We start from the raw sequence: 14,028 nt of genomic DNA, 5'->3' as shown, positions 1-14,028 counted from the left end.
CGCTGCAAGCTTTTTTGGAATTAGAAGTATTCTGAGTGTATCTGTAGACATCTCACCATGGCTTCCATAGCCCTGGCAGACCACACAGCAAGCCTGGATTGGGCAAGTTCTGTTGAGTGCATGCAGCATTACAGTCTCCCTGCTGCTGTATTCTTGTTTGCCAGTAGTCAGAGACTGAGAGAGACATGAACAAATATTAGACATCCCCACAGTCATTCATTATTCTTGTGATTGCAACCAGTGTGAGGCCAACAATACAGCAGACTGTGACAACTACTGAATCTTTAAAGTTTAATCTAGAAGAAGAGAAGCAAAGTTCAGCTATTGTTTGTTTTGTTTCTCCAAATCATACAGAAGACTTTAGCATGGAAGACCTTCTTTTAATTTGGTCTAGTTCATGAACAACACCACACACACACACACACACACACACACACACAAACACACAATTTTACCATAGGCATTGCTCTACTACTACAACGACGACGACGACGACTCTAATAAGAGTGTTCACTTAAAATATACATATTACTGTCTAACAATATATTAATAACACTAGAAATAAAACAAAATTCATTAGGAAATCTTCCTCTTTTCTACTTTTAAATTGTAAATATAAAAGGTATTTAGAGAAAGTACAGAAAAAGATGGCATTATGGGTATCTCAGAGCTGCAAAGGAATTTAGTACAATTTCTTCAACCAGGGCCAATCCCTAGAGTCTTCTTCCATGAGCTCACTGTTTGTGCTGGCCTCTGAGGTCCTTGGAACATGGTAGGTTTAGGTGGTAGAGGCATCAAATTCATCCTTGTTTCCAGGAGCATCTACTCTTCTGAAGTCTCTAAGAATCACCTCTACTTCTGCTTTCCATTGATCGAAATTTCTCATGTATTACCTTTCTAAGTTGGATCCAACTTTTCACATCCCCAAGTTACTTGTAGCCTAGAAAAATGCAGATTCTGTGAGCCCATTTTCCATAAACTGAATTGCAATCATTCTCTGTGTGTCTCTGTCTCTTCTGCCATGGTTGCAAGCATCTCTGGACAGTATAGCATAAGGGCTGTCTCCTTAGGAGTGTTCACACTCGAGTTCCTCTTGACCAAATAACACTACTCACTTGAGCTACATCAGAGTCCCTGCAAGGCTTTTTATAGCAAAGCTTGATGGACAGCACTTCTTCCCAACATCTGGTTCATTTGTGTTCTACTGGGTTCCAAACCTCTTTTAACTGATACTTGTGATAATCATGTTCCTGGCATGAAAACCATGCTTCATGAGCCTCTGCCTTGTGCAAGACAGCACTGCCCACTCTCTCCACTGATTGGTACCAAGCACAAAGACAATGTCACAGCTGATAGGCTGCTCTCTTATGTGCTCTCAATTCCACCACTCTCCATTGGAAATGTAGAGCATCAAGTCAGTTGTGTTTCTTTTTATTACTATTATGGATTCCTTACATTTATATAGTTTATTAACATATAGATAAAGTATGAAATATAGATATTAAAATCACATTTCTGTGAAAACTGAGCTTTTAAAGACCTGATAAGGTGAAGATACCTTAAAAGCTGTCATCAGATTAAACCTGAGTGTCTCTTGCACCAAGATAGGGTTCTTTCCTGCTCTCTACTTGTTTAGTATTTTGTCACCACCTTAACTGCTCATGTATGTTTGCTCCAGTCCATCAAAAGCTCTCCTAGATCATAGCCAAGCGCAACACTTGATCTGTGACCCTGTAGGAGATAGATGCCACCTCCCTGATTTGTCTCCTGAATACATTCTAACTGGAGCCTGCATTCACATCCAGATCCCAATTCCCAATCATGACAAAGTAGCATCATTTGATGCTTTAACTAAAACACTTTAAAACACTGCTTTTTTTTCCATACAAGCTGTAGTTATGTTTTCTACTCTTGTCTTTTGTTTCAAGACTTTGTTTGTTGTGTATTCATTTTAATGTAAATTTGAATTTTTTGCTTTCTTCCCACAACATTCTGCCCTGTTGTTATATTTCATAGTTCATCTCTGTTCTTGCTCCCCATGTCTGGAGTATTTATTGGTTAGTCTTTTGAAGGTGATGTTCATGTTTGCATCATGCATGCCTTCCTTCAGCATTCTACTAATGATTCATTCAGACTAAGAATGAGAATGCCCTAAAGTACTGGGAAGATGGCAGAAGCTGCCACTCTAGTGAACAGCACACCTTGGAGGTGGTTGTTTGCCTAGTTATGAACTGCATCTTTCTCTGTCTCATCCACAGAGATGCCATGAAAGGCTGCTCCACGCCGTACTTAGCCCAAGAGCCTTTGTTTAAAGCAAGCTCCTGTCCTCAAATCGGGTAAACCCTTTCTAACAACTGTCAATACACACGTCCAGACAGATACACAGCTAATGTAGTTGGTATACAGGAAGTTCTTGGTAAATAATAGCCATAAGAGTAATCTGCCATTGGAAGAATTAGCAAAGGTCTTGGACAGCTTTAATGATAAATGCAAGAAGTCAATACATACATGATAAAACCAAGAGCCTGCTGTTATAGTCAAGTATGACCCAGAAAAATATAGCATATTGCTGCAAAGGGGCTGCTTTTCTTTCTAAATGATATCTAGTGCTAGAAAATGGATGTGAAATAGAGGCTCGATGTGTATTTATATACATTGGTAAACCCAGCTATGCAGTTGGATAAGGCAAGGAGATTATAATTTCAAGGCCAGTCTAGACCAGTTAGTGAAATCCTGCCTCTAAATACAATAAATGAAGGCCATGCATGTAGAGTGCTCAGACAGCATGCCTCAGGCCATGGATTAGAAAAGTATAGGAGGGAGGAAGAAGGAGAAGGGACAGAGGAAGAATGTCCAGAACATTGAGACTTTCTTAATCCATTAGAGCCTATCTATTGCAATCCTATACACTTAGTAAAAATCAGATTTAGAACAGTAGCTTTCATGTTTTTTAATATAACATTTGATTAATACATTTTACATGTGTACTACATATAAACATGCATAAACGCATACTACATTTGTGCATGTTTACATTTTATGGATTATAGCATTTTATAAGCAGTAATTTCCTCTATTGAGTATTATCCTTTGTGATATTTTCTGATCTGTTATCATATTTAATTTTTCCCTAAATATAGTTGCATCTACCTAAATAGATTTTTGTCACATATATCTAGAAAAATAGTTATTTTATCAGAAACACATGTAACATGGCAATTGATGAAAATACAATCATTTAAATGGATCAGCCTCACATAAGTTAGTATCTACAGTACAATTTATTTGGTTTTTTAAAAAAGCATTAAAATGTAGTTTTGAATGAAAGTGTTGAAAGGTTTATAGTTAAGAAAGGAGAAAGGTTTATAGTTTATTCATAATTATCATTTAATTTACATTGTTTTTTATTTTGATCCATCTGTATCTTTATCTAATGATGTCTATTACATTCTTTATAGTTTTAAGTAAGAAAATGGAATTATTTGGCTTATGATCTTTCTTAACCCATAGAGAGATCTAGGCACAGGTGTTTCTTTAATTATTCAGATCTATATCTTCCTTAAAGAGTCAATATTTGAAAAAATCCTCTTCCTTCTTTCCTTTTATAGGAAGAAGACTTTTACAACCTCCTATATCGCATTATAGGAAGTTTTAGCCATTCATAGTTTTACTAGAATTATCTAACATGCTTTAATATGAATTTATTTGCAAATTTACTTAGAAGAATTGGGTTTTATTAAAGCGGGGAAGAACTTTTGGGACATGCAGTCTTGGTTCAGTTTCTTCTTAACCATCTTCTGAGTTGAAAAGCTCCGATTCTGCTAGTGGACTGGCTCACACACAGGATACGATCAGTGTTCCTCCATCATTCAGTCCTTGCCCCTCCCCGTCACCTATCAAGCCCCTCCTACCTTGAAATAAAAGTAACTTAATTCCAGGACGGAAATCTTTCTACCTTCACTTGTAAACATCTATTCTTCAAATAGTATTTCCACTGGGGGGGTTCAGCTCATGGAAGAAACTTTTGGGGACTTCTATAAGCCTGATGATTTTTAACAGCTATCAACAGGGTGGGTGACTTATCAAATAGTATTCACAGGCATAGAAGTACAGGAATGCAGATTCATGGGATGACAAAATTCAGGGGGCAGAGGTGTGGACAGAAAGCTTACCCCTGAAGGCTGAGTAAGGGGCACATTTGGTGCAGAGAGGGGTCTTGACTGAGAGAGCAGCTGCTGTCATGGCAGCTGTGGAACCATGTATGGAGCAACAGTAAGCAGACTAGAGGGACAGAGAAGCCATATGGTGAACGATTTTGAAATCTAGGCAGAGTGAGACCTGAACATTTTTCAATATGAGAGTTAAAGAGATTCTATCTGTAGCTCATCTTCTTATATGAGTTTGCTCACATGGCCAGCTCGGCTGATTTTATGCCTAGAGACTAGGCATTTGGCAGGTCATAGAAAGCAGTGGGCAGGGAATATTATCACTGGGGTATCATTATTTTGTAATATGCTTGTAAATCTTCAGAAACATGTAAAAGTAACACAAGTATTTCCAGGACACCAGCAAATAGAAACTGTCATGAAATAACAAGAATTGTGAGGCTGAGTTAAATAGGACGGTGAAAATGGAAATAGTCTTGTACTCTTAATGCTAAGGTCAGAGGTCATCTGGTGCAACTCCGCCCACTTATTTCTCTTCAGTCTACTTGCTGGGCAGTTTACCTCTGGGACAACCATAAAACTTACAGAGTCAACTGCTCAGGCAAATGTAGCTTCTTGTGCTTGCTAGGTCTGCAGAAGAGCAAAGTGGACAGCAGTTCCTGTGTCCCATTGTTTCCAACTCCATGCTGTGGCTAAGGGCCTGGCCTTCCTGTCCACTCTCACAGACTTCACATTTCTGTCTCATCTCTCTGCTTTAAGATCAAGAATAACGTTTTTGAATGAGTTAAAATTCATACCTATAAGTAAATAGTTCATTTGGGAAAGCCAGAAAAGTCACACCAACTGGGCTTAGGGACACAGGTCTGTAATCATAGCAACTTGGAAACTGAGGCAGCAAGTCACAAAGTCAAGGTCTTCCTAGGCTCTGGAAAGAGTTCAAGGCCAGTCTGGGCAACTTGGTGAGACTGTATCTCAAAATAAAAAAAAAACAAATAAGAGCGCTGGGGCTACATCTTCGTAGTAGAGTGATAAGGCATGTGTGTGGCCAGGGTTCTGAACCTATATCATAAAATAAGTGCTTTATAAGTTGATGTTTGGGGGTTCTGGATTACAGCTAATGTGCTTGGAAAACTGTAGGCTAGGAAGGGCATGGTCTGATGAGGGTGAAACTCTATAGTGACTCTTGTTAAGGTGATGTTCCACTTTCACCTCTGTTTCAGGCTTGATTTGTTCTAGAACTGATCACATACTCATTTTTTCTCTAAGATACTCTTCATCAACTGCATATTACAAAGGCTTGCAGTATCTTGAGTTTCAGGTTTTGTCTAAGTGTCTATGGTTGTCTTTCCCATAGATTTGTTTCTGCTATAGTTTCTCTCCCTGAGCCTGACAGGAGGGTTGACAGATGTCATTTGACATTCATTGTAGTCCAGATGCTAAGATGGTTTTTCTTCATATGGAATTATCAAGTTATTGTAAGAAGCAATCTTGGAGGTGAATACTATTGGCAAGATTTTCTTTAGTTTTTTTAACTGCTATTGTTGAGAGTTTGTGATTTAGCTATGAATGTCTTTTTAGTCCTGCAATTTACTTACCCAAAGATAATAGTCAGGGACTGATTCCGCTGGCTTCTGAAACACTGCCTGGAAATGGCTGTTGGAAATGGCTCACATGAAATTTAAAAAATGAATGTGCATCAAGGAAGGGACAGTGTTGTTGGACCTTCAGTTCTTTCTAATAGGGTGAGCAGGAGAGAGTAGACTCCCACCAGCGTGGCACTAAAGTCGAGACTTGTGTATTTTCTTTTGCACAAAGAAGCAAGACAGGTTGCACACAGGGTCTAGATCTTTAAATCTCAGTGAGCCACCAGACAGGCTAGTTGCTTGTTGTCACTTCAGTCTGTTTAAATCTTTTCACTGTTAGTTGCATCCAGGATCCCTTTTAATTGTTGCAATACACAAAAGCAACATTAATTGTAAGTTGATAAGGCCATATTATCCAAGGCCATATGCACACAGTTTCTCATTTCAGATCACTGTTTCCTTATTATCTCAAATCCCCAGGTTGACTGTGACACTGTTTCCCTGTGGGCTCCTATGGAAGAGAGTTTTTAAGTTATTTCCTAGGACAGATATAGTTGGGTTGAACTTTTACAAGCTCTGACTTATTGATGTCTATAATACAGCAGATGCTAGCAGTCTTCATGATTTGCAGGGACTTAAAAACAGATAAAACTACAGAAAGAGAAACATGTTCCCTTTAAAATTAAATGTATAAAGAAAAAGTGACAAGGATTTCTGTCTAAATAAAATTCAATTGTGTCTGAGTTTAAAATGGCATCCCAATGCAGCTAGCTTATTCTTCTTTTCTGGAATTTTAAACCAAACCATGTTAATCTATAGTTTTAAGAAAAATAATTCTATACTAGTCTAGCCTGCTATTCTCCTTCTCCCTCACCAATGACATTAGAAAGTGTAAGCCCCTTTTCAAGATAAATTATTTCATCTCAGAATAAATAATAACTACACACATATGCTATGTCACTAACATAAGGCTCTAATAGTAAGTACAAGAAAGACTATCATCTTTAAGCATCAAAAAGGGCTTCTTAATCCTAACATCAGCTAAATACATTATTGTCTATATTTTACATGGAAAAAAGTATAATCTACAGTTTTGGGGTTCTTACTGATTTTTCTGCCCTTTGCAGAGTCAGAATAGTGATTTTTGGATCTGAGCTTCCTAAGAGATTAGAAGTTGGTCCTTAAAACATGGTATTAGCAGAGGTTACAACAATAAGGTCATAGCCAAAATAAAGATGTCCTAAATTTAAAAAAAAAAAAAAAAAAAAACCTTTGCCTGCATCAGTGTTTCAAGTGAGATTGTTGAGCAGATGCTACTGTTGCCTCCTTTTATGGACAAGGAAGTAGGTACAGGGTTGGATGTGATGTTCTTTGTCCATTCAGGCTGCTATAACAAGATACCCTAAGCCAAGTGGCTAATTCAATACAAACATTGCTCACCATACTAGAGGCTGGGCTCCAAGATCAAGATGTCAGTGATAGCTGGTGACGATCTGTTTCCTGGTTCACAAATGGCAGTCCCTTCTTGAGTCCTTACGCGGAGGGCCAGATTCCCACTTGGATGTGTTCTGTAAAATTACCATGTATAGGCAGAGAGTGCTGAGATAAGCACAGCCTGGAATGAGATGGTTTCCTTAAACTTGGAAAGCTTCTGCTACCAGCTGCTGAAAGGGCTAAGATGGGAGCCCTTTTCCAACCAAGAGAAAAGATCTTGCTTTTCAAGACTGCCATTTTGTCAACCAAAGACCAAACAAAGTATAAGGAAAGCTTATCAAAATGAATTATGGGCTTGCTAATTTTTGATAGTTGTTATAGAATCATTAATCAATTCTTAAACATGGCATTCATTCTTTGTGTAAAATATGGCAGCTTTGGTCTGAATTTTTGTGATTCCCAGCCAAGAAAAAAAACTCACATGTTAAATTCTGTAATCCCAAAGAGATAGGACTAGCAGGTCAGACTTGGGGACATGCTTAGATCCTAAGGGAAGAGATTTGATGAATTAGAGTTAGGGTCTTTATGAAAGAGGCCTCAAGGAAATTCTTCGCCTCTTCTCCCATGTGAGGACCAGAGAATATTCTCTGTCTTTTGTAGACCAGAAGTAAGGCCTTTCCAAAAGCCCTATGTTCAGGCTGTCAGCCACATGGAAACGAATCCCACCAGTTCCTAAGCACTCAAGTCTATGGGTTCTCACTCCAGCAACAGGCTGAGACCAGGGTTCTGAGTAATCTCTCACCTTGATCAAACTTGGCCACATTAGAGAGCAAGTTAAGAATAGAGCTGTAACACACATGATTCCCCAAATACTATCGTCTCAAAACAATCATCCCTTCCAAAGGAAAAAAAATTAAATAATTATTTTAATTATATAAATAATTATTTATATAAAAATAAATAATCAGGCCACTTGCTTTTATTTTAGAATCTAAGGAATAAAGAGAGAAATAAAACAATTTACAATAAACTGTGTTCTCATAAAAAAAGTTAACTTCCATATCACCGTAGAATACTAGCAATTAATAGAAACAAGTTGGTGGATGAGATTTCAAAAAAAGAAAGGAGTAAAGGAAAAAATTCCATGTACTCACTCTTAGTATAGTAGTAAAGTATGTGGAATTAAATTACATGGAATGTCTATAGTAATTTTCCTGTTTTAGAAGAAACCAAGTTGTGGATGACAGAACGATGTTAGCAGGTTGAAAGTGGGATGAAGAGACTTTTATCTCAAGACTCACAGTTGGCTTCTTTTTCTCCATTAAGTCTACATGGGAGGGATAGATTCAAGTTTGAGTTCCTACCAACCATACACTCAAAAGTGCATGTTATACAGTCCAATTGCACCCTGACACATCTCGATATTTGCAAATGTAGCTCCAACTCAACAGAATGCATTCACATTGTTGCCCCGCAGAGCACCTAGCTCAGACTCCTGTCAGGATGTGTGTTTCCAGTTGGGAACCTGGGTGTTGGCTCATAGCTCAGCCTACGTGGAACGTTTATTGACATGTTTATGATTTGCTAATGTGTGCTGTGACCCCATCAGTCTGTTTGCAGTGGGGTGGGGAGGCTGGGAGGAGAGGGATGTTTGGGGGAGGGAGAGTCATTTGTTTGATGTATTCATGCCAGGAGGGGGAGGGAGGGAGGGAGGAGGGGGTCATCATTATGTTTGAATTCAAGTTAACTTAAGGGGTTCAGTTTGGGGCCTGAATGGCAGAGCCTAGTGCAAGAACTCGTGTGTATTAGCATGTGTGAGGTCTAGGGTTTGATTCCCAGGACCACACACCAAAAGATAAGGGCCCAGTTTGACCTCACAAATGTAATTCTGCTGTAGTAGCTGGATTCTACTATGGTCCTCCTTGTCAGTGATCGTGAATTATTTTCTTTCTTCATCTGATATTTTTTTCCTCAGGGAAAAACTCTCACATCCAAGAGGTTAACAAGCCTTGTTCAGTCTTACTAGAAGGACCGTCTTTGTCACATGAGTGCTGAACGGAGCCATCGCCCATACCTTGTAGCCCATCGCTGTTACCTGGAGCCAAGGACGTTAGACCAAGATGTTGCATGAACGAAGGACTGGAATTGTTCTTTTCTGTGTGCACATAAAGGCATCACACTTGCCAAGGGACGCTGTCATTTCATTGCCTTCATCTTCATGTGTCGTCTGCTTCCCTCTCTCCTCGTGCTAAGCTGGATCCGTGTCCTTTTCTTTTTAACGAGTTCAAGTGAACGAAAACTTATTTTTCCCCCTTTCCTCTCCTTTTCTTGAAGCTTCTGCTAGATGCACAGTTCACTGAAAATTCAGTCAGTCACAAACTGGAAGAATTGTAAAAGAAAAAAAAAGTATATATCACTAAGTACACACATGGCTTCACACTTATTAACTAATAAATTGGCACAGAAGGTGTCGTTTCACCCTTGTATCCACAGTCTGAAGCAAGCACCCATTTCCATCGGTTCTCCGGACATTGTCTGTTCCTGTTTCTTGCATTTATTTTTATACCATATTTAAATGAGAAAACACCTTTTACTCCAGATGTATCAAAGTTGACCTCTTCTCTGTAAATTTGTGTATGTTTATATTGTTGTTTTATCTTTCATTAAAAGATGCAGAATCTCGTTGCTTTGGAACTTTTGTTGTTGGTGCTACCTGTAAAAGGAAGGGGAGAGAAAAAGTTCACAGCCTGTGAGCTGAGGCATAAGCTGCCCCCACCCCACCCCGGGTTAATCTCAGGTTTGGGTGGTATAGAGTCAGGAATACAACAGTGGAAACATCTCCCAGGCGGGCTGACCTGGGACCAAGAAGAGAGTTTGTCTTCTATGGAAAAACAGCACCTATCAGACTCCCACGTTTTCAGACCTATTTGAGGAGGGTTTTCTGGCTTCTGATGGAGCCTATCCCTGACCAAAACTAGTGAATAGTTTAGCTAGAATAGAGCTTGGGATCTATTTTCTTTAAAGCATACTTCTGATTGTACCCAAGGACAATGTTTCTTAGTTTTCCAGTGGTTACAGATTCCCTTTGAGAGTCAGATGTAATTGCCAGCAGCTAATGAAAACTTACTGTTTGCTACTGTCTTACGGGCTCTGTTAGCAAATTTTTCTCAATGTGACAAAATTTCTAAGGTAAGTATTTTTGAGAAGAAGCGATTGTGAAGGCTTACAGTTTATTCCTAGCGGGGAAGACAGGAATGGCAGCAGGGGTAGGAGATGAGTGGGACTGACCACAGTTCTGTCCATTATCAGAAAGAAAAAACATACAGGAAGAAGAATAATGCTATCAATTGTCAGGTCTCACCCCGCCCTGAATCCCTGGTGTTTCAATTGCTCTTTCAAGACTCCATATCTTATTGGTTCTACATTTCAAAACAGCACCGTTAGCTGGGCACCAAGTGTTCAAAGAGATGATTCTGTGAGAGATAACTCGTTCAAATCGAAGAAAAGAAAGGTCCAGCAATGTGTTTGACGTCATATAATGGTAAACTGGAGTTAAAGGAGAGGAATCGCATGCCCTGCTCGGTTCTTGGCTGGATGTCACATATTAACAAGAATAAAACCATGTGTTTCCTTAATCTGCTTTATGTGATGGGTAATTTCAAATGAAAGCACACACTTAATAAATGCCCCCTCCCACCCTGAGTGTTCTCTCTGTTGGTTTGACGGAAGATGCAGGGCTGTTAAAAAGATAGATAGGACCAGAAACATGAGTTCAAGAAGTCAATTGGGAAACCAGCATGTCCTGGGTGATTTGATTCCTCTCACCATCCTCTCATCTTCAGAGCTATGGATGTTTGTCTCCTTCATGTAGGGAGGCCATGACTCATATGATGATCTTAGGATCCAGATTCTTAGAAATGTCAGAGCGTCCTCCCCACATCTGACATTTCTTAAATCCTTTCATCTTAAAATACCATGTCAGGCTCAGAAGATGGCTCTGTAGTCGAAGCCTAATACTCTGAGTCCAAGTGCCAGTCCCCATATGATGGAGAGAACAGCTTCCCACATGTTGTTGTCTGACCTCCATACACATGCCATACTCCAAGACATAAAATAAAAAGTGTAAAAATACTTTTAAAAATATTAAACATGGGCTGGAGAGATAGTTCACTGGTTATGGGCCCTTGTTGCTTTTCCAGAGGACCTGGGTTCAATTCCCAGTACCTCCATGCCAGTTCACAACCATCCATAGCTCCAGCTCGAGAAGTACTGATGCCCTCTTCTGACCTCTGAGGGCACCATGCCCACACATGGTACATAAACTCACATTCAGGCAAAACACTCACACATAAAATACGACAAATCTAATTTAAAAGATATTCAACACGCAGGAGGTGATGTTTTGGTGAAATGTTACATGCTGTGGCCAGCATATAAACCCAGGGAGCCTGACTTTAAGACTTATTACACAACTCCTGTACAAAACTCTTCCCTTTTTTTTTGGTAAAAGAAAAGTCATGGGAAAATTCACATTGCACACTAGAAACATTTTTGTTGACTGTCAGGACAGTCTTGTTCCAATCTCTGGAGCTCTCCCCGATCCCAGGTAAGAAACTTGATAAGTTTCAAGAATTAGATGGTGCTTGACTCGGCTGTCCTTTTGATTTCTTTATAGGCAAAGGAATAGCGTACTCCAGCTACTAAAAATATACCAAGCTATGTGCCCTCTAATTATGTAGGTAAATTTAACTATGAAAGAAATTTGTCAACATTAGAAACAAATCAGTGGTAGGGTCTGCTAGCTGATTAATATCATCATGAAATTAGAAGGATTTGGTATAAGAAATGTGCATATTGGTTATAATATAAAGTAGAAATAGTTGATAAAATATTTCATTCTATACGTGTTTGTTTTTTTTAAAGCATAGAATTCAAATTAAGAGGCTCTCTTTAAAATATTACTGTCCAGCAAAGTTTTGGATAGCCCACATGGAAACTAAGATGGAACCATAGCTAATGAAGTTGGTATTGGAAAAAGACAGCATGTTGAAGATGTGCTTCCACAGACAGAATGCATTATCTCAGTGGTGACCATTCATGCCCTGTCTCTGCTCACAAGCCCAGTGTTATCTGCGGTTCTGAATCATGGCTTGGTGTAGAACAGACAGGCAAATACTGGCAAAAGGCATCAGAGAATTGGGAGGGGGAGGGTTTTCCTGGTACTAGTGACAAAAATTACACCAGGGGCCAGGAGATGGATCAGCCAGGAAAAGAGCTTGGCCCACCTGGTAGCCTGAGTGTTGTCCCAAGAGACTATTAGGGCAATAGAAAAAAGGATCCCTAATAGTTCATAGTTGTTCTCTGCCCTTTCTCTGTACATGCTCTGTGGTACATGGGAGGGATTCAGAGAGAGAGAGAGAAAGAGAGAGAGAGAGAGAGAGAGAGAGAGAGGGAGACGGAGAGGGAGAGGGAGAGGGAGAGGGAGAGGGAGAGGGAGAGAGAGGGAGAGGGAGAGAGAGAGAGAGAGAGAGAGAGGGAGAGGGAGAGAGAGGGAGAGAGAGAATATGAGAGAGAGAATATGAGAGAGAGAATATGAGAGAGAGAATATGAGAGAGAGAATATAAGAGAGAGAATATGAGAGAGAGAAAATGAGAGAGAGCGAGAGAGCATGAGAGGGTATACATTTTAGAAGTTTGAAAACATTTGAAGTCACTCAAGGTTGTCAGGGAATGAGTGAAGGCCTACACTAGCTTTCAGGAGACACACAGGGTAAAGCTTTTGGGTGGGGGCTGCCTCTTGTCCTTTTGCAATCGCACCCCAACCCCACCCCCACCCTCATCTCCAAGATCAGCTGAAACCATAATTCAGACAATAATGATTTCCTGAAGCTTTCATGAAATAAAATGGTGATTGAAGTCTTTCTCCCTTCATGGTGTCCTCCCAGAGCCTCACAGCTCACAGTTGTGCCCCACCCTCCAGCCTCCGTGACAAAGAGATCCTGTAGTCACATTAGAAAAGCATTTTATCCTTGTTGGCCAATTCTTCCTTTGCAATGCTACAATAATGTTTTCCACAGATCAGGGGGTTAGGGGAAAAGAGAAAAAAATTCCACTTACTCTGAATAACGGAAATGCCGCTGCAAGCTTACCTAAGTTATCTGAAGCAGGAGCATGGATGAGAAATGAAGGCAGATGCTTCTCCAGCCGTATGACAAATGTCACACTTGATCTTACCTCTTGAGACTCTGAATCCCCTGCTTATAGCTGGTGCTCACTTAATACCTGATGAGTTAAATAATTTTGGTATTTACATGAGGGGCAAGACTTGAGTACTATGAATTAACTCCGTTCATTTCAGTGCAAGTATCAGCTGTGTCTATATGCAAGTACATATTTGAAAGAACATACTGCATTTCCAATACATTTGCTGCTATTACCCCTGACTATACTTTTCGTATTTTAAGGATTCTCTCAGCCATTTACAGGATACATCCAAAGGTATCCGTTCGCTTCCAAAGGCTTTTAAGAAACAGTGTATGTCAGTGTGTCAAGCATGGAAATGACTGAGAGGGAACTAAACTCATAGCTCAACCACAATCATCTTATACTATGCATTTGTAACTTTTTATATAAAAAAATGTATTCTTACCAACTCATAACACACCAAAAATGTCTCACATGTAAAGTATGATTAAAATAAATCTAAAACACAATGTGCATGTTCCCTTGGATATTTAGGGATGGTTCCTTGGGGCTGAAATGTAATTGTATTTGAAACTTCATTTCCAAATGGTCATTATTAGGTCATTAGACAAAAGCTTAATGTCTTTATTAGGTAATATAGCT

The 14,028-nt window shown here is 39.5% G+C and overlaps 1 protein-coding gene across 15 annotated transcripts in view; it reads left to right on the top strand.

The window, feature by feature from the left end:
- The window catches only part of Rgs7 (regulator of G protein signaling 7), a 433,787-nt gene extending 423,910 nt beyond the window's left edge, over positions 1-9,877 (top strand). For 11 of the 15 annotated variants that reach the window (XM_017320465.2, XM_030253948.1, XM_006496831.4 and 8 more), the window contains one exon: positions 9,159-9,877. In XM_017320465.2, the coding sequence (XP_017175954.1) occupies positions 9,159-9,209 (51 nt within the window). In that variant the 3' untranslated portion in view covers positions 9,210-9,877. Of the gene's footprint in view, positions 1-2,258; positions 2,337-9,158 lie in introns of all 15 variants that reach the window. The other 4 variants (XM_030253949.1, XM_011238808.3, NM_001357129.1 and 1 more) reach the window with 1 other exon arrangement.
- Positions 9,878-14,028: the final 4,151 nt, after the last annotated feature.

This window comes from Mus musculus, chromosome 1 (assembly GCF_000001635.26).
Source record: "Mus musculus strain C57BL/6J chromosome 1, GRCm38.p6 C57BL/6J".
NCBI classification, from domain to species: Eukaryota; Metazoa; Chordata; class Mammalia; order Rodentia; family Muridae; genus Mus; species Mus musculus.
Note: the sequence above shows the minus strand (reverse complement) of the source record. Positions and strands in the feature narration are given on the sequence as shown.